This window comes from Periplaneta americana, chromosome 6 (assembly GCF_040183065.1).
Source record: "Periplaneta americana isolate PAMFEO1 chromosome 6, P.americana_PAMFEO1_priV1, whole genome shotgun sequence".
NCBI lineage: Eukaryota > Metazoa > Arthropoda > Insecta > Blattodea > Blattidae > Periplaneta > Periplaneta americana.
In genome coordinates this window covers 1,249,445-1,273,963 of record NC_091122.1, presented here as the reverse complement: position 1 = coordinate 1,273,963, position 24,519 = coordinate 1,249,445, and the positions used below count along the sequence as shown (strand labels likewise).

The 24,519-nt window shown below is 41.1% G+C and overlaps 2 protein-coding genes across 2 annotated transcripts in view; one reads left to right on the top strand and one right to left on the bottom strand.

Moving 5' to 3' along the window:
- Hsepi (D-glucuronyl C5-epimerase) lies at window positions 1–23,562 on the bottom strand. Its single transcript, XM_069827252.1, has 6 exons — window positions 23,271–23,562; window positions 12,432–12,569; window positions 12,192–12,363; window positions 7,387–7,940; window positions 6,976–7,163; window positions 1–6,903 (listed from the first exon to the last, which is right to left on the bottom strand). The coding sequence occupies exons 1-6, from the start codon at window positions 23,421–23,423 to the stop codon at window positions 6,369–6,371; spliced, it is 1,740 nt and encodes a 579-aa protein (XP_069683353.1). The 5' UTR covers window positions 23,424–23,562; the 3' UTR covers window positions 1–6,368.
- Window positions 23,563–23,715: 153 nt separating this feature from the next.
- The window catches only part of Drep2 (DNA fragmentation factor-related protein 2), a 98,709-nt gene continuing 97,905 nt past the window's right edge, over window positions 23,716–24,519 (top strand). The window contains exon 1 of the mRNA XM_069827253.1: window positions 23,716–24,041. Within this exon, the coding sequence (XP_069683354.1) occupies window positions 24,030–24,041 (12 nt within the window). The 5' untranslated portion in view covers window positions 23,716–24,029. The remainder of the gene's footprint in view (window positions 24,042–24,519) is intronic.

Here is a 24,519-nt window from a genome sequence, read left to right as displayed (position 1 = left end):
TTGCTTGCTATATCATTTATTTAACAAACAGAATATTATACAGTATATTAGATGTCCACTCACACATGCAGCCTGCCTGTCGGCAGACACACTGCATGCACTCACAGTAAACTGACTGCTCGCAACTTATAGAGCATCATCATCATCGTCATCATCATTATCAATAATATTTCCACTTTCCCCATTATTGTCGCGCTCACATAGAAACAACGAACATGAACATGATGTCTTGTAAAAATTGTAACTACCGGTACTACAGCTACATGAAGATAATCAACCCCTCAAAGAATGCAGTACAGAAGTCTCTTACAGCACCACAATCAAGGTGTTCCCTGTTCTGATACATCTGTACTACACGTTTGTCTCTAGTCAACTTTGAGGACAAAAAAAAAATACTAATACTGATTTTAGAGGCATTTTCAATATCATTCAATGAAGTGTTACATCACAAAGCTTCTCAGCACACCCATGTCCAGTAACATACCTTGTTACACGAACTAGTGAACTATATGAGTCAGCAATGCAAGAACACTGTGTTGATTTATTAAGCATAGCTTTCAATGAATTGCTAAAAAGAACCAAGTTTTACACTCTTGAGTAATTGATGCATAAAGTCTTGGTCTAAGTGAGAGACTTCCGTACTGGAGAGGGGCTGCATGCATGTAGCCGATCTTGGGAAGCACAGCTGCAGTATTGCACCACGCCGGCCTCGAAAAAGCACAGTTCTGGATTCACCTGGCACAGTCCATGAAATCTGCAGTATGCACGGAGCATTCTATTGGCTAAGTTTAAGATGGAATGTGTGGTGAACAAAGACCTTCCCTGTCATCACGCCGTCACAAGTGCAGAATGCAGCACAATGAATGCACTCTATGAAACAAGTAACCAATGGGGATCTCCAGAAACCGTCACCTATGTGCTACAGAGAACCTTCGCCTCAATGGACACATTGCAGATTGTGACAGCTTTCGTGTTTAAATAACGAGTGTTAAATCATAAGAGAACGCAGGATTTGTGAGTGTGGCAACTACATCAGATCTCACTTTCCCGTTTCCATATGAATCCATAACTGTGCACTATTGCACATCACTCACTGTCACATGTATAAAGCTCGAGTGCTCACCGTTAATGTAATTGACTTCTGTTCGACACAGCTAAGAGGTAACCAAGCCTGATGATTAGACACACACTACAGCTACACACATGGCTTTACATACTGGTAGTGAAGCTCACCGAGATTAAGTTAAGGCATCGAGAGATCCCAGACGTCCAAACGAACGAACTCACACAGGTCTCGATCCAATCGTGCTACAAGAATATCATATATTTATCTTCATTTATTATCCAAGGATGAAAAATTAGCACCATTAGAAGTGAAAAAAGGAGCCTGTACACTCTAACGTGGTTCGAAGGGAGAGAAAAAGAGCATAGCCTACTTGAGCAAATCCTATCACTTGGAGTTGAGAAGTCTGTGTAAAATGGGTTGCAAGCTTCCCAGGAGTGGAATTAAATAAAGCAGAGAAAGAAACAACAATAATGGCTTATTCCATGTCGGACACGACACCCACATGCCTGCACTGACGAGGGTTCCATCGCATGTTGGATGGAGTGTTTCAAGAGTCATTCGTTTTATTACATGGTAACGTTACAAAATGTTTAGATATAGCATTTGTTGCTTTTCACTTGAAAGGAGTTTTCTTAAAACCTTTCCGTTCCTGTAAGTGACTGCTTGTCACTGGAAATGGTCAACTGACAAGCCACCACTGCCTCTTCCTTTTAAAACTGTATCCTCTCTTGCACAGCAGTGCAGCACAAAGAAATTAGACTTCAATATCCTCTTTCCTTGGAGTTGTTCAGTTCCACATTCTCGTCTTCCTTATTAGCTAGAAACAGAAGAATATGAAGAATGTGACATCAGGTCTTGTCAACCAAATAAGAAGAAAAGTAGTACTGGCTGCTTGCCACTCCTGGACTGTGGAGTGGAATTCATCATCTTCTGTGAAATGGCACAGCAGACGTGGTCGACAGATTCAGGAACACAGTTAGTTCTTTACTGCGGCTTTACTTCTCTTCCTCAAAGAAGTATCCCACACATTTTACCAACCTTAAAGATTCAATAACCTCCGACTAGATTAGGACTCACGAATCTAATATTAACTACCCAGAAACAACTTCACGACCAATACCTAGCAAATGTGAATGGTCCAATATCAGCAGTCCACCTGAATCGTGTTTCAGTTAAAGTCTCAGAACTTGCACTTTTCATATTTACATTTACTGAGGGATGACTTGCAAAAGCTGTAGGACACCACATAATGAATCCAGGGTTATCACAACCTCCAATTCAAGCATTAACTTCACATCAAAACAGAAACCAGTTCAGAAATGAACACAAAATCAACCAAGGTAGGGCTACATATTGAAACATCTTGACATACACACTGAGTTCCATTCAAACCTTCTATATTCCAACATATAATAAAGAATGTAGCGGAAAAGTTGGGGAAATGAAACTGTATGAAAATCAAGAGCAACTAAAAAAAATTTAATTCACATTTATTAGTCCTCTACATATGACCCATTAGTGATACTGTTAGCATTCAATTTCTTGCCATGTTCATTCTTACTGTAGCAATCACATCGTTGGTGTAGCCTCATATATAATCTTTTCGCTGTAAGAAAAATCCTAATGTAAACAATAGCACGTGATTGAAGTGAGGCTTCATTGGCCACCGTTTGGCGCCATAGATTCTCAGTACGTGTTCCCACCTACTGTTGTACATTCTGTTTCATGTTAAACATTTCCCGTTACTCATCAAGTAGGCCTAACCTCACTACTACGCATTCGTTTGCTGAGGAAACATTTACTTTATAATTACTACAATTAAATTATTTTCAAGTCTTATGTCTTCACAATGGACAGTTGAGGATACAGAAGCCATACTTCGGTACTACATGCTTACGTGAACATCTACGAGCTCAAGTGACGCCAGCTTGTTACAAGAACGGACTACCTCGGTATTACTGTTGGTATTCATCCGCGTTTATAATACATAACAAAATATAAAAGTAGCTTTTCTTTTACATAGCGTTTAACACATGAGTGAAGTTAAATGTTTCATCGTATTTAACAACTAGAATTCAATTTTTTATTTTCAAATAATACAAGATTATGGTTTCCAAATACGAACTATATTCTTCTGCGTCATGTGAGTGTTTCGACTGGGAGCCAATCACGGGTATGACAGCAACGTGCTTATGTTTACATTAGGATTTTTCTTACAGCGAAAACAGTATAGTTAATATCCACAGCCCTTTGCAACACAAAGAGCAACCAGCAGAGTGATATTGGGTGAACATGGAACCAGTACAACCAATGAAATAGATCCAGTACAACCAATCCAGCGGCCCGAAAATGCGTTATTGAGATGTTTGGATTAGGGGCTTGCAAAACCCACATGTTCGACATGAACACTTACAAATTAAATGTCTGGCGTGGTCTGATGAAGGACATGAATGGAATGTAGGTCCATTCTTCTTCTGTGAAGCAACAGTAGCTGATGCCATATACCTTGATGTGTTGTGTATCTCCGAGTAGCTGATCTGGAACCTACCCAACATATTCTTTCAATAGGATGAGATTACCACATTGAAGTCTGTATGTTCGAATCTCTCAATAACACGTTTCCAAGTTGTTGGCTCGGATGCAGCAGCACCATTTCGTGGTCTCCATGGATATCTTTTGTGCAGCATGTTAAGGACGTGTGTGCTTGAGCCTGCATCGTCATGTTATTGCTACAGTAACAATGGACATGTTGGCAACAATTTGATTTTAGACTGGATATTGTCAGTACCAGTAATGTTGCCTGTTACATTGAACCTAATTAAGATGTTCTTGGTTGATCCATATGCCTGGTCTCTGCAACTTGTTGGGGTAGAGCTGACACTTATTTTTGGTAATCTAGCCCTTTCTAAATGTTGTCGATTATTTGTCCAGATTTACTGATATCTCTTAATGTCCTCAATTATGCAAGCTACCTTAAGTTTCTGCCTAACCGCTGCACATTTCTTAGTATCGAAACCCAGTATGATCCCAATGGGTGCACACAGATTTAGATATACACTAATAAAATTATTTATATTTTTTTAGTTGCTCTTGCAGTTCGTACAATTTCATCTCCCCAACTTTCTTACTTTATGCTCTATATGTTAAAATATAGGATATTTCAAGAGAACACAGTGATGGTAGAAGCTAATAAATAATAGAGAAAATTAGCATTAATGAGATGGAAATTCTTTAACGACTCTTTCAAACTATAATGGAACAAAGATGGAATGCCGATAGTAGGAAAAAATGGAAAATAGAACACACACAAATATCACTGATCTGCCAAAAGCAGAACGGTTTGGTAAAGTATCAGAATGAAAGCAAGCCATGTAAGGTGATGCCAGAACTTTAGAATATGGTTCTTGAAACCGTTTTGAGTAAAACACTTCAAAGATCATGAGTCTAATTTTGAACAGTTAAGCAACTATGGCTATTAATTTGGTAAAAATGAATGCATCACTATGAACCCTGTGCTACCACAGACCTTTTTCAAACATGACTCATAAAGCATAAATGGTAACTATGTACTATGTTCGCACATTGAATGTCAAAGAAAAAAATTAATGTAATACCGGTGACTCTACCAATATGCAAAACATATCAGTTGATTAACGTGATCTATAGTGAAAAACAGTTGAATGTTTTACTTTCAAGGTGTCTTTTAATTCTCTAAAACTCAGTATGTCGATATGGAATTTGTGATGGAAATTCAGCTGCTGCTGTCACTCAATATCAACGACATTTCCTAAATAGAAGAATTCCAGATCAAAGAGTGTTTAACAGCGTTTTCCAAACTCTGTGTGACATACGTAGGTTCACTTTTTAGTGAAAATGCGAATCGAAAAGAACAACACATAGTTAAATGTGTCTAGGTGTCTTGGTGTCCCAGACATCGTTGTATACCTACACCATGTGCAACATGTTCAGCACCTGCTCAATGACGATCATCAGTTGTATTGTTACATCCTGTCAACTGAAGAAGCCCAATTTATTGAAGACTGTGAAATTCGCACTTAATTCTCTTGCAACAGTGAAGACCAATTTCTAACATTGCTTTAGGTGAATGTACGGTGTAGTATGATGGATGATAAGCCGATCAGCCCATTTATTTGGAGGGTCATCTTACAACTGTTGTAGAACAAGTTGCTGCTGAGACGTGGTATGCACATCCAACATGACGGTAGTCCTCATTTATCCAGTGCTGTTTGAACTTGTGTGAACGAGTGTTTGAATGGACAATTGGTAGGTCATGTGGGGCTGGATGAAAGAGATCTAGTCTACCAGACAAAAGTGGAAACAAGAGATGCATTACTCCAGCACATTTTGAACGCCACAGAAAGCATAAGGAACAGTCATGAAGAGCTGGTTTGAATTCACGTGTGAGCTGTATTAATGGAGAAAATGTAAGCATCGAGTTGTTCACCACTGTGGAGTAACGTTAGCATGTCTGACTGTGAGATGTGTGGGCCTGAATTCAATACCTGGTTGGGGTTTTTTCCGAGGTTTACTCCCTCAACCAACTGAAGCGGAATTGCTGGTTAATTTTCGGTGCTGAACCTCAGACTCATTTTGCCTTCATTAAATTCAACTTCATCTATCATCTTTCAATAGTTTAGGTCAACAGAGAATGCAGCAGAACTCTCAGGGGGATGGAGAGTATTCATAGAGGACTTTGCCAGATCTGGGTGTTGTGTAGCTGAACCGATCACGATACTTACAGCAATGAGATCCTGGGGAATTAAAAAACAATCAGGGCTGCACAATTAGTCTTTGGCCTTTCTCCGGCTACATTATGTGGCTGTAAACATTTTCTGGCTCTGTGGTTTAGAGCTGTGAAGGCACAGCTATTTTTGTACATTAAAATATCAATAGTTCTGTAATTGCTCGAAATCAAACCCATATTCATATTAACATTTTTACTCGAAATGGCTTCAAAAGCAATATTCTAAAATTATGAGTGTGACCTTTCTTCATGAATTAGCCTTACAAAAGCAGATGGACAGCATCAGGATGGGAGAACATAACATGGATCCAGAGTGCAGTCCTGCAAGGTCCTATGAGTGTGGCACAAGTTTTCTCTAAGTAGTTCCTATTCTTATTGAATAAATCGCATCTGTAGCTTTCAAATGAAGAAAGAACGCAATATGGAAACTAACGTGGCTAGCACTGCCACATGGTCGCTATCTGACTCAACTTCCTGAGTTATTGGCATAGAGGAAGAATTTTAAAGGAGTTGGCCATGGTTTGTGCTACACCGGATCTAGTTGTGTGCCGCCCGCTTGCCACTCATGTAGGCGATCCAGCGCTCAGCTGTGGCAGTGAGGAGGGGGTCGTGGTCGATGGTGGCCAGCAGCAGCAGCTGGTTCACGTGGGTGGCGTGGTAGTCCCAGCGTGCCAGATTGGGGGCTGTGCCAAGTGTCAGATGGCGCAGGTCGTACGTTGTGCCCGAGCCCGTGTCGTACAGCAGCAAGAGTTGTTTGAGTGACGCCATGCCCTGTCGGAACAACTGCGCCGCCTGTTGAGCTGCAGATGGCGGCGCCACTGTGCTCAAATCATACAGTCCCAGCAGTGCATAGATAAAGCCATTCAGCACGAACGATGCCGGCTGCGTCGGGTACTCCTCGTACCAGGGCACGTGACCCAAGAAGCTGGCCAGCACACCGCCTGCAGAGCTCGCCACATCGAAAGGCCTCAGCCCGGCCAGGGCAGAATGCAAGTAGGAGGCATCGCCACCCGAGTGGTGGTATGCGCGGGCCAGGACTGACAGCGCGTGGCCCTGCCCCATTGCAGAGTACCTTCAACACAGACAATGCATCAGCACGCGGCCACACAAGTTCAACACTCAGAGAGCTGCTTGCGGTCCTCACCAGCCTGGCTCCAGGTCTGCCATGCCCGGGGCCACGCGCCGACGCACCGGGTTGGGCCAGCCACCAGTGGAAGCATCCTGGTGCCGCACGAGCCACACCGCAGCATCGTAGAACTGGGACAGATGCTCACTGGTGGACAGAGTCAGGTTGTCTAGCTGTCCTGAGCCACGGAACGTGATACCGATCACCTGAGGAGCACAGCCATTGTCTGATGATGGAAATGCTACTTTCAACTTTTCAAGTTAGTTTATGAGATGTAGAATGGAATTACATGTTTAAAAGAAAAATTCGCAAGTGCTAAGAACACGGGGTGGATTACATCTACAAGAATACAGTATATTAATTTTATTCCTTAAAATCTGTATTATTAAGAGATTATGCAGTTACATATGTTAATATGATGATGCATACCTTAAGCTTGGAGCGGGAGAGCTTGCGCTTGGGCTTGTTCTGGTACACCATGCCCTTGTGCAGGTCCACAACCAGGTCCCGGGTCAGGCGTCGCCAGGGCTGTGCGGGCCCACAATGCCCCACGCCATGGTACACGTGCTGGTCCTGTGCCGAGATGAGCAGGTCGGAGCAGATGTAGTGCAGCTGGAACACCTGGTCGCGCTTCTCGCGTGACTGCAGCACCACGGTGAAGCTGCTGTTGCTGCCTAGACGCACGCTCAGGCCCAGCACGAAGTCCAGCACGTGGTCCAACTTGAGTGACACGCCACCGGTCGCCGAGTCGGGGCTAGAGAATTGCAGCACGTGACTGCCGGAGTGCGGGTCCGACATTCGGGTCAGCGTGGCTCCCGCAGGCACCACCCAGTGCACAAGAGCGTCTCGCTCGGCATCCTCCAGCACTGTGCGTCGAGGTTCTGGCTCCGTCAGGTTTTTACTGTAGTGGGATAGGCCGAACTGTGCGATCTGCGTGGGGTAGTAGTACCCCTGGCTCTCCCACTGCGTCGACACCGGCACACCTGGACACAACGTTGTAACTGTTAAACTGTTTACTATAACTATATAAGAGCTGAGAATATGACATTGTTAAAGTGACAAATAAATAAATAATAAAAGTTCAATAAGAAATCATAATGAATTTATAGTCCTCTGACTGACATTGTGTCTGAAATATGCATCTACGAGGGGCAGTCAAATGAAAATGGGTCAGATGCCAAAAAGTATAACAGAACATTTATTATCTCAAAAGTAATCTCCAAAATTGTTTATAAATTTATCCCACTGCAAGACAAGATGATCAATCCCATTCTTCAAAGAACTTGTGGGCAGTCTACCAAACCAGCCACACATGTCTTCGTCCGATGCAAAACGAAGTCCACAAATGTTTTTCTTCAACTCCCCAAAAATGTGAAAATTGCACGGAGAGAACTGGGCTGTAGGGGGAGGGGGGGGGGGTGTTGTAACTTTCCCAACCAAATCTCTGAATCGTATTCCTCACAGAGTTCGCAGTATGTGGACAGGCATTATCATTAGTGCTCTGGGATTTAATCGATTAATCTAATCACTGCTGTGTTCGCCGTAAACAGAAGACATGCAGTGATGGATTTCTCGTCCTCCTACTTCTTCAGCAATCAATAACGTCAGTTATGAAAAAAAAAACATGAATCCACTTCCTTCACAAAATAGCAATTCATATTTTTATGTTACACATCCCAAGGCAATCTATTTGATTCGAAAAAAATTAAGACTTTCATTTTTTATACTGAGAAACTATCAAGAAATTATGTTTTGTACGAAGAAAGTAAAGTTGAGTAGCTGATTCAGTTAACTAAGGGCCGAATTCATATAAAATGAGGAAAACTTAAGTAATCAACATTTCCTTAGCACTTATCTGGCAATCCAGCCAGATTAAACTATTAAGGCACTCCAGTGAATAGTTGGTGGCACCATCACAAACTCGGGTTTACATGCCTACCTGGCGTAATGAATGATTCAACATTCTAAGCATGTTCTTACAAGTTTCTAGAAGGTAGGAATTACACTTCAATAAACAGAAAGAAGTCTCCAAAGAATAAAAATATGAACATTTGAGAAGATATTAACACATAAGCAAAACTTGTATTTAACCAGTGGCGGTTCCTCGGGGGAGGGAAGGGAGGAACGTCCTCCTCACATTTTTCTTCTTTTAAAAGTAAAATATGTGCCGTAAAATTCGAGGAAGATTCGATAATTTTTAAGTTCACAGCTATAAGAAAACCTCGGTTGATCGAGTTTTAAATGATGCGCGCTCATGTGCTGCTAGAAAACTGTGAGAAAGATGCGAGATTGTCTGTGTGGAGGAAAGTCAATCCATTCCTCCTTTAGTGCAGTTAACACACATAGACAGCAGCGCACTAGCGGCCAGAGAAAGAGGCAGAGTTTTAAAGCGAGTAAATGAATGGAGAGGGAGGAGATCCTCCTCTGAATCAGCGCATGGGCGGGAAATAGGAATAGACTGATCATGCAGCAAGCTCGCTATCGCTGCCATCTAACGATCTTGCATTCAACCAGACTATAACACGTCTAGGAGGAGGAACAATAAAACAGTTTTAACGTAACGCTATGAAAGACACCATATAAACTTTTTTTTTAAATTATAAATCAAAAATATTATTCATTGCACTTTATATAGGCTAATATTCATGGTTTGAAACTTTCAAGGATATTTAAAAGTTAAAGTCGGGTTTATATAAAACAAAGAGGAAGTAGCCTAGTTCTACGTTAGTATCGCAGATCTTTTTGGCCCCTGAAATTCACTTCCATTCATTGTCTACTAGACAGGGCAACAGCCAAGTTGTCAGTTTTGTACAAATATATTTGAAATTGAAAGTAGGTACTCCAAACTACATTATTTTTTACATAAAAAATTGGCCACCGGCAGCTTTGAATAATAATGATAGTATGACTTTACAAGAACTGACATTCTTCAAAAGCATGTGATGCTGAACTTGTAAAATGTACATGTGGCAACACAGACCACGTGGGTGGGTGTAGTGTTCTCGCTTTCCTCAGATTATTTCCCATTCCCATTTCCGCGGTTCCGATTACGTGTTAGTAGCTATAGTCTCTTCCAACACATGTGATGCTGTAGTGTGCTCGAAAAATGCTACGAGGTGAATTTCCTTGTAATTGTTAATTTGTGCAATTATTCAACAGTGAATGGAAGTGAAAACATTATATATTATGGAAAATTACAAGAACAGATTATTGCTATACAGAAGGGAAGGCAAACCCTAACACTACTTGGTCTTACATGTATGCATGTAGGCTAAATTGTAGCATGTTTCATTCAAGAAGGTGTCATTTCGTCATGTTACCTTCTTTCCTCCTCTTAAAAATTACGCAGGAGCCGCCACTGTATTTAACTACACGTAACTCTTCATACAAATCACAGTTACAGCAGATTATTTCACTATGCATAGCTGTAACTGCAACCACAAGTTGCCTGTGAATGACAAGCATATCACTAGAAACAGCATGTCATAGAATTCCTAATGACCAAGCTAGATGTCTAAGCCACTAAATTCAATGACTGCAGTTATACAAGGATTTTCATTGAGACTAAACCTTTTTAGTGAGTAAAAGTAAACATGTCCTGTGCTGTTTCTGCAAGAAAGATTTACGGCTGTTTCATTTTCGAGAAAGACACAGATAACGGTTAAACCAATCTCGAAGTACTGGAAAACTGGCTTTTCCCACAACTTCTTGAAGACTTCAATGACTTCATTTTCCAGCAAGACGGAGCACCACCATATTGGAACCGGCAGGTTCGACAGTTTCTAAATGACACACTGCCTCGATATCGGATAGGGTGCACGGGGCCCAAAGACCCAGCACTTCACTCTTGGCCCCCAAGGTCCCCAGACATTACACCTTATTGTGGGGTTACGTCAAAGACTGTGTTTTTGTGCCCCCATTACCAACTAATATGGATGACCTCAGAAACTGAACCATAGCAGCAGTGAATCCAGTGGAAGAAGGCACTGTGAGAAGAGTTTGGGACGGATTCAGCTGTTGTCCGTGTAACAGGGGGAGGACACATGGTTGTTTTGTAATTATAACTTATTGCCATTGCGAGAGAGAGGGCTTCAAATTGAGTCCATGTACATGTACATGGTGTACATTTTTGTGTTTCGATCTCCTTTGATAATTTTTTTCACTCCCTTAGTCCACTACCATTAAAATTTGAAGGGACCGACTCAGAACAAAATCGACAAACAAAAGACTAACTACAATGAAAGAAATATTCATGGCAACAAATGACACAAGTAAATGGAGATAAGACAGCATTAAAGACCAAAAAGAGACAAATGAATGGGAGAAAGGTGCGGGCAACCCAAATCAAGCGGACCACCGGAGGTCTCCTGCAACCAGGGGCGATTTCTCAGGGCATGCTATGCTTGCTGTGCAAGCCCAATATTTTCGTAGAATGTGTATTTCTCAAAATGGGATTACGTACATTAAAATTTATTTTGATTTTTGGAATACTGTATAGGCGTAATACTATCCACAGGTTACACACCGCAAGTATCGCAACGCTTGCTCGTTTCTCGGAGCTACAGGAAAGACGTAGAAACAGCGAGAATATGATGCGCGCGCAAGTGCCTTCCTCCTTGGTCCGTCCTAGGCGCACATGCTTCTGTTATGTGTTGTTTGAAGCTCTGGTCCGAGAGCTACACCAACGACTATTTAACGTTACACAGAGCAGTATTGACAGCGGGAATGTGCTGTGCAATGTAATTGTATGAGCGGAATGCATGTGTTAGCTACTGCATGTATTATTAATTCTTAAACACTAATTTGAAGTATTGCAATGAGTTCGGAATTGTGTGTTATTGAAACCTTATTATTAAATCCATTTTCCCGAAGGACTATTCAAGAGAAGACAGACATTATAGAGAATATGTGCGATCGTTCAGTGCAGCTCAATACAACAACATGCATTGGTTGGCAGGGTCGAAAAAACTAAATAAATTGTTTTGTTGGCCATGTTTGTTATATCATATCGAACTTCTACATCTGATAAGCGAATATGATCCATGACTCATAATGATTTCATAATTATAAAATAAATTATTTATGTGGGTCTGATTATTTTTATTAATTATGAATTATTATATCCTCCCATCTTCCCCTATGAATAAAAGAGCAAGCCTAACTTTCGTGACTAGCATTCGCCCCTGCCTGCAACCTTATAGACTTATGCAATATCAAGTGTAACTCAGTCATACCTTCTGTAGCACTCACACACTTGACACGCTCCCGCACCTCCACATTGTAGTTCTCGAAGTACATGAACACGCCCCGTGGATCGTACTTCCCCTTTGGGTAGTACACTTTGGAGTAGCTGTGTGACCACTCGAACCGCTCATAGCCGTCATATGTGGCCAGCTTGCCGTACACCTGCAACAACAGAGTGCAGCTGCAGTGCAGTAACACACGACAGTCGGCGCACGCGGCAGGCCACGTACCTCGAAATACTTGTGCAGGAAGGAGAAGGGCACATAGATCTCCCCGCCCTCCTTGCGGCAGCCAACACTGTACTCCCCATTGATGTGGCAGTCGATCTCCTCATAGCCTTGCACGTCACTGCTGCCACCATATGCGTCCTTGTTCCATAGGAAACAAAACAGAATAACAAAACTCACTTTATATTGTTGAAAGAATGTGTACACACAAGCATGACATCGCTAAAATATGAATAAGGAAGTTCTAAACTGAAGTAAAAATCAGTACAACTTTTATTCCCTGCAGAGGCTGAGTGACCTCACACAGGCAGACAAGGTCATAGTCACAGCATTCTGCTGGCCCTGTGATGGGTGGGGTTGCTTGCTCAGTTGGCATGGTACAGCACAATACTTACTTACTTACTGGCATTTAAGGAACCCGGAGGTTCATTGCCACCCTCACATAAGCCCGCCATTGGTCCCTATCCTGAGCAAGATTAATCCAGTCTCTATCATCATATCCCACCTCCCTCAAATCCATTTTAATATTATCTTCCCATCTACGTCTCGGCCTCCCCAAAGGCCTTTTTCCTGCCGGCCTCCCAACTAACACTCTATATGCATTTCTGGATTCGCCCATATGTGCTACATGCCCTGCCCATCTCAAGCGTCAGGATTTAATGTTCCCAATTATGTCAGGTGAATAATACAATGCGTGCACCTCTGCGTTGTGTAACTTTCTCCATTCTCCTGTAACTTCATCCCTCTTAGCCCCAAATATTTTCCTAAGAACCTTATTCTCAAACACCCTTAATCTCTGTTCCTCTCTCAAAGTGAGAGTCCAAGCTTCACAACCATATAGAACAACCAGTAATATAACTGTTTTATAAATTCTAACTTTCAGATTTTTTGACAGATGACTAGATGACAAAAGCTTCTCAACCGAATAATAACAGGCTTTTCCCATATTTATTCTGCGTTTAATTTCCTCCTGAGTGTCATTTATATTTGTTACTGTTGCTCCAAGATATTTGAATTTTTCCACCTCTTCGAAGGATAAATCTCCAATTTTTATATTTCCATTTCGTGCAATATTCTGGTCACGAGACATAATCATATACTTAGTCTTTTCGGGATTTACTTCCAAACCTATCGCTTTACTTGCTTCAAGTAGAATTTCCGTCTTTTCCCTAATCGTTTGTGTATTTTCTCCTAACATATTCACGTCATCTGCATAGACAAGAAGCTGATGTAACCCGTTCAATTCCAAACCCTGCCTGTTATCCTGAACTTTCATAATGGCATATTTTAGAGCAAAGTTAAAAAGTAGAGGTGAAAATGCATCTCCCTGCTTCAGCCCGCAGTGAATTGGAAAAGCATCAGATAGAAACTGGCCTATATGGACTCTGCTGTAAGTTTCACTAAGACACATTTTAATTAATCGAACTAGTTTCTTGGGAATACCAAATTCAATAAGAATATCATATAAAACTTCTCTCTTAACCGAGTCATATGCCTTTTTGAAATTTATGAATAACTGATGTACTGTACCCTTATACTCCCATTTTTTCTCCAATATCTGTCGAATACAAAAAATCTGATCAATAGTCGATCTATTACGCCTAAAACCACACTGATGATCCCCAATAATTTCATCTAAATATGGAGTTAATCTTCTCAAAAGGATATTCGACAAAATTTTATACGATGTCAACAAAAGTGATATTCCTCGAAAGTTACTATAGTTAGTTTTGTCCCCCTTCTTAAAAATAGGTACGATTATGGACCCCTTCCATTGTTCTGGTACAATTTCCTTTTCCCAAATAGCAAGTACAAGCTTATAAATTTCGCTAGATAATGCGCTTCCACCCTCTTGTATTAATTCTGCTGGAATTTGATCAATACCTGGAGACTTGTACTTTTTCAGATTTTCTATTGCAATTTCGACTTCAGAAAGTGGTACAGCACAATAGAGCCCGAAATTCAAAGTCAAATCATCTTTATGCGATATGAAGGGTGTGGGCATGCTTTCATGAAATGGTGTGACAAGCATCACACTCTAAGCACCTTTTTTGCCCCAGGAAAGACCTGACACTCAATTTGACAGGCAGCTGAGTGGACCCCAGGATCAATCTCAAAATTGCTGCAATGAGAAAAATCCCGCCACTACCCAGGATCGAACATGGAACCTTTCAGTCTGTAGCCAGCTGTTATTCAGAATAAGATGTGATTAATATTAAAATGAAAGCTATTAAACTCAAATATTTCCACAGTGTTTCTTTTCGCAATCAAGTTACATTACATATTTGTAGGCTAAGACCAGTGTTAATCACTGAACCTCATTTTCTGCTGTTATGGATGAGAAATGCAGGATCTCCAATCTCAAACATCCCCACTACCCTGAAATTTCCATATGGGGAAGTCAGCTGAATTATCACAGTCAAGTACAATAAGCATGTTATTACATATCAGTGCTAATAAATTTGTGAAAATAGTGTCTGGTGTAAACATCCCAAGCAAGTCATTTGTAGAGAGATTTTGTTGTTAAGTTCAGTATTGTAAAATAAAGCAAAGATGAGGACTGTTTCATTAGAAAAGATACTGGACGAAAATGGAACAGCATTACACAGAAGTCTAAGAAAAACTTTCAATCATTTAGCAGCACAGACAGCAACAGAATTAGGTAGGCTGCTGAAATTGCGACAGTACAAGATTTCAGAGGTTCAAGACTGAATAATCCTGGGAGCAAGTCTATGGTAGATTGTGAATCCAGAAGCATGGAATATGTAAATTCCCAAAACAATCTTTACCAAAGTTCGAAACCACCTAATCAGTTACGTAAACATCCACAACATAAAATTTGTAATATCCTTCATAACATGAGACAAGAAGAACTGGAGCTTGTCTACAAGCGATGGACATCACTGTGAACATTTGTTGTAACTGAATGTAAGAATTAACTGTGGACTCTCAATCATAGGATTCAAGAGCAGACTCTGTTCTGTGTGCATACTTCATTCCTGTTACAGGAAATGGCTAGTATGCGTTGGTGCACTACATTGGAAAATTCAGCTGTGATGTTTGAAGATTATTTGGGGTTAATTAAGGAGAAGGTACATAAATTATAATGAATGGCTCCTGTACAGCAGACATTGTGCAGGTAGGCCAGTGTGCGAACATATCACGTCATAAAACAAGAGAACTATTATTCCAAACCCCCGCATCACCTAGACACGTTGTTATAAGCAAGAAAATTAACACAATCAATATTATTTAAATGCTTACTCACATTCTGTGTAGTAGTTAGTATGGTGAGCAATGTTCCAATCCATTCTTTTCCAAACTGAATGGTAAAACCTTACAGAACACACTCCTTCGAGTAAAGTCTACAAAAGAACAAACCTGGATCCAAAATTCATCACCTAAAACACAACAAGGTGCTGTAAATAAAATTATGAAATATTTAGAAGAAATAAATAAATATCCCACTAGACGCAGAAACATCAACAGAACCAGTAAAGTCAATAGACTATTTAGCATATAATGATCTTCCTGGGGGGGGGGGGGAACTAACCTATTGAAAGATTGAAGCAGCTTGTCCTGGAAACAAGAGAGATCAGACATCCATGACAGGAAAGGCTACAAAAATTTACTGACGGCTGTGTATAATATGAAAAGACAGGAGCAGGAGTATTTTGTGAACTATTTAGCCATTATATAACTTATCAGTAGGATAGAACAAAACTGCATTTAAGGGAGAACTACAACCCACACCCAAACTCTCGCACTGACCAAAATCATTCACTAAAGCAGTACCGGTACAATGGAAGTTGTTACATCTAACTCAGTCCATCAATGAATAACACAACTGATAAGATCAGAGAAGCACATTAGTTTCCAGTGGATACCTTCTCATATAGCAGTGCAGATCTCTTGGCAAAAAAGGGAACCAAACTAAATCATGAACTCAAAACTTGAAATAAAAGTGAATTATAAGGAATTCTTAAGAAAAGGCAGCACAAAAGTATGAAAACAATTGCAAAAAAATATCGAGGGCAGAACATGGGAAAATATTCAACAAAATTGAAAATTTAATTGTAATATAACAAAAATGGAGCTGTAGCAGTATTCTGATTGCTTAGCACAACATCTACACAGAACTGGCATCCATACACTTTGCAGCACCAATGAACAATGCTGTGTTAGACAGCAGAAGGCCTGATCTCTCATCTGTATTTGGGTACTAGAGGATACCAAATGAAAGACATACAGTTAAAGTGAGAAACTGTTAGTGATGTGTATAATTTCTTGAAAGAGGAAGCAGGATTCTACAAAGAAATGAAAAGGTTTCACAGAGAGTTGGCAAAGCAACTGGAGTATTCGTATGTTTAGTTTCTGGAATATTAAGGCGTCAAAAGAAATGTGAGATGGCAGACATTTCATTAGACATGCCTAGAAAGAAGCACTATGTTCCCAAAAAACTGCTGATAAAAGTCTTATTTAATGTTGTTTAGTCAACTGTCCGAAGATAGATTTGAACCTCATCAGTGACACCAATAAGGCATCACTCATGAGATAACTAAGCCAGGAGATAATGAAGTAGGGTGGTCAGATCCTTTCCCCCTCCATTGCATACGTCGCTGACTAGTAACATATTATAATTACATGTATCATTCAAAATTTCTAAGTTCAAGAAGGTTCTGTATCCAACTATAAGGAAATTGTTGCTGAAATTAAAAGATTCCATTAACTTTCAAGGAACCTGCACAAGTCTAAGAAGAATATAAGTAAACATCTTAAAAAACGTGAAGCTTACGTAACTTGTTTGAAAATACAGAGATGAAAAAATACCGATTTTTTTTTATTTAGATGAAATGGTCCACTAAAATGTTCCACTTGTTTACCTAATTTTAATCTTTCTCTTCATCTACGTGGTGTGATATTAGGACCCTTGCATCATGGCCTCCAACAGCATGGAAGGGGGAACTCAGGCCTTAACTACTGGATGTCTCTGCACCTATGACATGATGCAATCTTGCACAATTCTGAAGACTGTGAAGTCTCAAATCATAAGATAGGCCTAGCCTATATAAACTACCTCTGCTAGCAAATCTTGACAACCTCAAGGAAAGAATTACTCTTGCAGTCTTGCATTTTGAAGCATGTATGGAAAAAGAATGCTGTGCCACAATGAAATACTGCATTATGTAATTTAGATAGGCCTATATGCCAAGTCTAGTTAGAATGGAAGGTTATAAAGCTACAGTATGTGTTGCACCTGGTCCATTATTTTCATTATACAGTCTGGCAGTTGGTACTAACGAATTTCATCAGCGTTTAGAGATATCAAAATGACACAGGATGTTGAACAATGCAATTTATTGGCATGTTATTACTTTTTTTTTTTTAATGACAGATTTCAAGTGATCCCCTCAGTATCTTATGATTTGCTGCAATCTTGCCACTTTGCAATCGACCTCCGGTTTTGTTGATTTTTTGGACTTCTGCCTGTATGCTGTTCAGTGTGGTCTGTTTAAAACAGGTATCCCCACAGAAAAAATCAACAGATGTAGGGTCTGGGGATTGAGCCAACCAGTTCATATCACCAAACCGAGAAATTAAGTGTCCAGGGAAAAGATTTCTCAACATTCACAGTGTGTCTGTGGCAGCAAGGGCCGTAGCAGCATCTGTGAATAATGTCTGCAACATTCCCCTGTAATGATGACTCCAGCAGAAACATCACACTATATGGTCACTTTTCACTGTGTATTGGCCGTTCATGCAGTGCCTAGACAACGTTTAATTGTTGCTGCTCTCATTTCAACATTTATAAGGTCCGGGGTTCGATCCCAGGTGGTGACAGGATTTTTTCTCATTGCCAAACTTTCAGAACGGCCCCGAGGTTCACTCAGCCTCCTATAAAATTAAGTACCGGGCCTTTCCTGGGGGGTAAAAGGCGGTCAGAGCGTGGTGCCGACCACACCACCTCATTCTAGTGCCGAGGTCATGGATAGCATGGGGCTCTACCTCCATGCCCCCCAAGTGCCTTCGTGGTATGTTACGGGGATACCTTTACCTTTTTTTTTTATAGTTCTGCCAAACTCGTGAGAACCAACGTGTCATGAACAATAAATGCAACAAACCATAAAATACCGAGGGCATCACTTGAAATGAATAATTTAAAAAAAAAATAATAATGTGCCAATAAATTGCATTGTTCAAGCCATACTACATATGTTATTTTTTATTTCTACACCTTATAGTCTTATGCTGAAATTTGTAGGACCAACTGCTGGACCCTGTGCATTTGAAAACAAAACCTTCAAATTTTAATGTCACTATCAGATGCTATTGTGCATGGTGGATATGTAGCATTGTTGTCAAACCCCCATATGCTGGGCAGAGAAACGCTCAGTCGGTAATTATGTAGTAAACATCGGTCAGGCCAGAACATGTCCAAACATATGTTTTAACTAAATTTTCAACATTTCCTTATGATTGATAGCCTATATTGTCAGTTCTAATAAAAAAGTGGATGCCTGGGGCCTCTACTTTGGAAAGATGGCAGCCTGGATGATGCTTGCTACATAATAAAATTACTCAATGCTTAAAGTTATAACTTATAATATAAATTTAGCTTCCCTTATGAAAAGGTTGCCAGACCTGACAAAGCGTAGCTATTACATATAATTTGGAAACAAACCTAAAAGGTAAAATGATATACATTTGAAACAGTTAGGAAATCGAATATACAAAATGTCAGAAAAATTTACATCTAAGTAGCGTTTGTGCTCATTTACAGTTAAGAAAGGGGGAAAAAATATCATCAGATAGGTTAGAATGATTTGAATGCCATATACCGCGAGAAAAATAATAGTACAGATTTATTGGCATTGTATCTAAACTAATCAACAGCCATCGGTTAAGATAACTTGAAATTTCCATTATCACTCCCATACAAATGATTTCTCAATATCTGAACCGATTCTTTGAGGGCACTAATGGCTATTTCCTTCACAATGCTGTGTGTTAGGCCCAGGTTTTTACATTTGTTGGCAAAGAAGGGGGGTATGGTACCTCGTGCTCCCACCATCAGACCTATTACATCAATGTGGGACAGGCTATATTTATCTTTATAAAATGGGATTGTTGGTTCATAGATCCGTTTCTTTTCACTGTCCACCTCATGCGTTTGATCTGCATGTGTCTCAAATCTGCTGGTGGGATCGAGAATGTATGCCGAGTTGTTCTTAATGGCAATGATATCAATTCGCCAAACACTTCCTTGTGTGGCTAGTCCCTGCACCTCTTGATGGACCGTAAACCCTACCTCCTTCAATGCCTCGGCCAGCATAGAACGGACAGCATGGTGACGGATGTTGCGAAGGGCCTCACTATAGGGGCAGAAGCCAAGGATATGGGGAAGAGTTTTAATCTCGCTGAGACAGCGCCTACAGCGGGTACCATCCTGACTTCTATGCAGTACAGCTCGGACCGGAGCGACATAGCCTACCATTTTAAGGGCGTCTATCCATTCCGAGAGGGTTAGACCTTTGTGATTTCTTATCCACCTGTTTGCTGGGGGGAACTCTTTGTTAAGAATCACTCCTTTACCCTTTTGTTGCAATGTACACCAATTTTCAAATTCTTTTTCTCTTAAAGCATCTCTAACTTTTCGCGAGTCCACAAAATTTTCACGATTATTTAAAAAAGAATTAGCAGGAGTTAATTTAAGGCTCTTTAAACATGTTTTACTCTCCTCAATAAGGTCCCTAGTGGAAGTAATGTAAGGACATTAGTTTTGTGTAATATCCTTAAGCCGTTAATATGTTGTAGCGTGGATTCCCAGCGTATCCTAAAAAGACCAAGACCTTTATATTTGCAATGAGTATATACCATAGAATCGGGTGTGTCAGCTGGTAGGTGCAAAATTTCTTTACGAATGTTTTTAATAATTTTATCAGCATTATCTAAAAAAGTATTTGGTATTGTTTTCAAGGGAATTGTCTGAAATGTGTAGATTAATGATGGGCAAATTGAGGAATTTAATATACAAAACTTTTGATCAGGATGTAATAAAGGCTACAAAATTAGCAAATCTAATCTAGCTTTAAGGTCGTTTAAAACGGTTTGGGAATCGAATATACAAACGTCAGAAAAATTAACACCTAAGTAGCGTACATACTCATTTGCAGTTAAGCATGTAATAGTAGTGTCATCAGAAATGTTTAGTTGATTTGGATGCAATTTACCGCGAGAAATATTAATAGCTACAGATTTATTGACATTTATATCTAAACCAATAAATTTGAAACGATCAATAGCCATCCTTGTGACTTCTAAAGCAGAGTTTTTGTTTTTAGCTATGATAAAAGTGTCATCTGCAAAACCAAGTACAGTAATGGGTTTTAAACCTGAAACAAGATTGAAACCGTATTCGGCAGCGATAGAGTCTTCTGACAATTCATTAAGGATGTGATCAGTACATAGATTGTACAATGCAGGTGAAAGGGGCGATCCTTGCATAACTCCTTTTCGTAAATCTATGGGGTTAGTTATTTTTATGATTGATTTCTACTCTAGTGGAATTATTTAATTGAAGATTCAAAATTAACGTTTTCAACAAGCTTGGAATAAGCAAGCTATCTAATGTGTCTGATAGGTGCAAGTGCCCGATATTATCGAATGCCTTACTAATGTCAAGGAAAACGAGAGTTGATCACATTTTTTAGATTTTGCGGACATTAAAATGGACCTGAGAAGGGATGTATTAACTATTGTTCCTGGAGAATATGTAAATCCCCTCTGATGAGGATAGAATTTTATGTATTCTCGAAGGCATTTATCGAGGACGCATTCAATTACCTTACGTAACACGGAACAAATAGTAATTGGTCTCCAGTTTTTAAAGTCATTTTCGTCACCAGATTTGTAAATGAGAACACTTCTTGCGGTCTGGAAGCATGGAGGTACGTGACCAGTCTGGAGTATTCTTGTAGCTATGGAGGAGATGATTTCTGCAGCAGTAAATGTTTTTGTATGTTTGTAAATTTCACATTGTTGTAGTGTGTCAAGTTTCTGTTTTTTGGCTGGATGTGTAGTATAAATACTACAGTCAGTGTCTGTGTTGCTGTAGCTGTGATTGGAGTCTGTGATGTGTTCTGCATAGGTTGAATTGTTGTGTGGTTTGGTTATGGCTGTGATATGTTCTTTGTAATGTGTTTCAAATGATCTACCAATCTGTCCAATGTAGAAGTCGTTGCAACTATTGCATGAGTTTCTATATGCCTGTTAAGTTGTATTTGTTTGTGTGTTAAGATGTTCTTGTAGTGTGTCCTGTCTTCCGTATGCAATGTTGTATTTTAGTTTCTTGAATGATGATGCAATTTCATTTCATTTGTTGTATTCCATATATCTTACATTAGCAATGGAGCTTTAAGATGTGGAAAAGTCGAAATGTTACAAGATTACAATTTTTTGGGGAGATGTAGCGAGATGAGGTCGAGGACTTGCCAACAGATTACCTGGCATTTGCATTATGACTGGGGAAAACCTCGAAAAAAAAAACCCAACAAGGTAATCAGACCGAACGGGGATGAAGTGAGGTGAGGCCGAAGGTCCTTGTTTTCGTATGTTAGTGTGATGTATTTGTTTGTGTTGCGATCAGTCTTTCTTATGATGTTGGGGTTGTATCCATTTTACTGCCTATGCTATGTATTTGACAGTGTGCATTTCTTCCTCATAGTCATAGGAATGTTGATGAGTCTGTGTATCATGGATCGAAATGCTGCATGTGGGGGTGATTGGAGGTGTTGAATATGTGTTACCGTAGTAGTGGGTTTCCTTATATCTTGAACTTACGTTTGTTGTCTGTTTTTGTTATTGTGATGTCTAAGAAATTTATGGATTTGTTTTGTATTTCTAGAGTGTAGTGTAGTTTTGGATGTATTTTATTTAGGCCTAGGTGTTTCTGTAGGTTTTCAATCTGTCTTTTGTTTTTTTTATATATAGTATTAGTATGTCGTCTACGTATGTGTCAGTAAGCGATGCTGTCAGCGTGTTTATTATTGTTTTTGTTTAGAATATGTGTCTGTTCTAAGTTGTGTATGAAAATTTCGACTAGGATGTTGAAGATGGGTGATTCGATGGTAGCCTTCAGTTTGGGTGTAGTGTTTGTTGTTATATGTGAAGTAATTTTGCTTGGCGATAGTGTCTGTAATTTGGAGGATTTCTCTGATGTGTTCTTGTGGTACGTTGTTACTGAACAGCATTTGTTCCAGTAGGCCTATATGTAGTGTTCCTTTTATTAGTATGTTAGTTTATAGGTTGGTTATGTTATAATAATTACTGTTTAGTTTATAGAAAAGTTCATTTCCTCTGACGAGACGAACACTGAACAGTACAAATTCAGGTCTACTTAGCAAATTTTTATTTTTTATGCTAATTTCATTGTCTTAAAATATATATATATATTCAAATGGCACGTATTCGACTGTTGGTCAATCACCGATATGAAGCCAACTGTGTACAGCAATTTACCAACGGAGTCGTTGTGCATGGTGCGCCATAGGAGGCTGGTCTACGCTACGCCTCTGATGAGATGAGATTATGATGGACATTTGTTGGTATGCCATAGGAGAACCAGACTTGGAGGAGAAAATCCCTGTTACCCAAACCACGGACTTACTTGACAGAAGTTACAAACCTGGGGAATGCCAGGTATCAGCCACCAGACCACTATGGCAGCTTACAATAATAATACAGCCAGGGCTTAGTTTCCACGACAGTGCGGGACGACATTTCTGTGTTGCGAAGTATTTCCATTGCGTTAAATATGACTGAGCGAAGGTAACCTAACCTCACCTGCGCATTGGGCAGTTTCTTGCCGCCCGCCTCCCAGTCGCGGCCGCGGCCGGCCAGCACCGCCTCGCCGCAGCGCGTCCACAAGGACAGCGTGACGGCCGCCACGGCGGCGCACAGCAGCAGCACCACCACCTTCAAGTTGACGCGGATCATGCTAGCTGCCCTCACATCGCTTCGCGCTCCATCGCCGCAGCTTACATCTTAAGTCTTCTTGCCCAATATTGTTTTGACGTTCGGTACAACATGGAAGGTGCGTGCGCCAAGATATACGTCAAGATGGCGGACGCGTTCATAAGTTGGCAGCGCGGGCCGCGCGCGCTCTGTCGGCGCCGCCGCGAACTAGCGGCCCGCTGGGTGTGGCGGCGCCGGCGCATGCGCGCGCGGGCATCGATCGGCCGGCAGATGGCGGGCGCGGCGCCCCACCGCAGCCGCAGCGGCGCGGCGCCTGCCGGGGGGGCTACAGTCACGCAGGATGGAGCCAGGCGACCGCGTCCCGACGAGCGCCGCCACGGCGATGGCTTAGCGCGCCGCGGCGCTCCCGTGTGCGTGCGTGCGGCGGCGGCGGCTCGGAGGTGGTCCGCCCGACGGCTCTTCTCGTTGGGGGGGTTGGGGGCTTGTTCGTGTGCTGTGGTGGTGGTGGTGCTGTGCTGTCACGGAGTGCTTGGTGGTGCGGCCCCCCTTGGCCCCCTGACTCGCTGATCCTGCCGAGGCGGCGGGACCTCAGCACGCGCCCCCTCACGGCGGCGGGGACATGCCGTGATGGCAAGAGAGGTGAGCCATGGCGATCAATTCTCCGCGACCCGGAACAGTCCATTCCGGCGGCCGGCCGCCCGCCGCGGAGCTCGAACCCCAGTCCCTCGTGCTCGCTGCTATGCCACATGACGCAGTGCGAATCCTACATGTGTCGTACAGTTCGTCTGACAGCGACCAGACATTTTAGACCACATGAGAAAAAGAAGAAGAAGAAGAAAATAGTTCTAGTGCAGATCGACATTTTGTACACTACTACGCTTAGCTGTTAATGCATTTCATGTGTACACTTCTCGAATGTAACCAGCACGAAGTGAGTTCGGTGGTAGGCTAGAAGCACTTAGCGGGATCTGGAGAGCTGAAATCTCGTATCTCTCAATTTATCACGATATTTAGTTTGTAGCCTACTTCGTATAGGTAACGGGGGAGGGGGGAGTGCAGCGAAATGGTCCAGTCCTGCGAGGTGATATGTCACAGCCAGTCTTGGCGTTGCTTACAG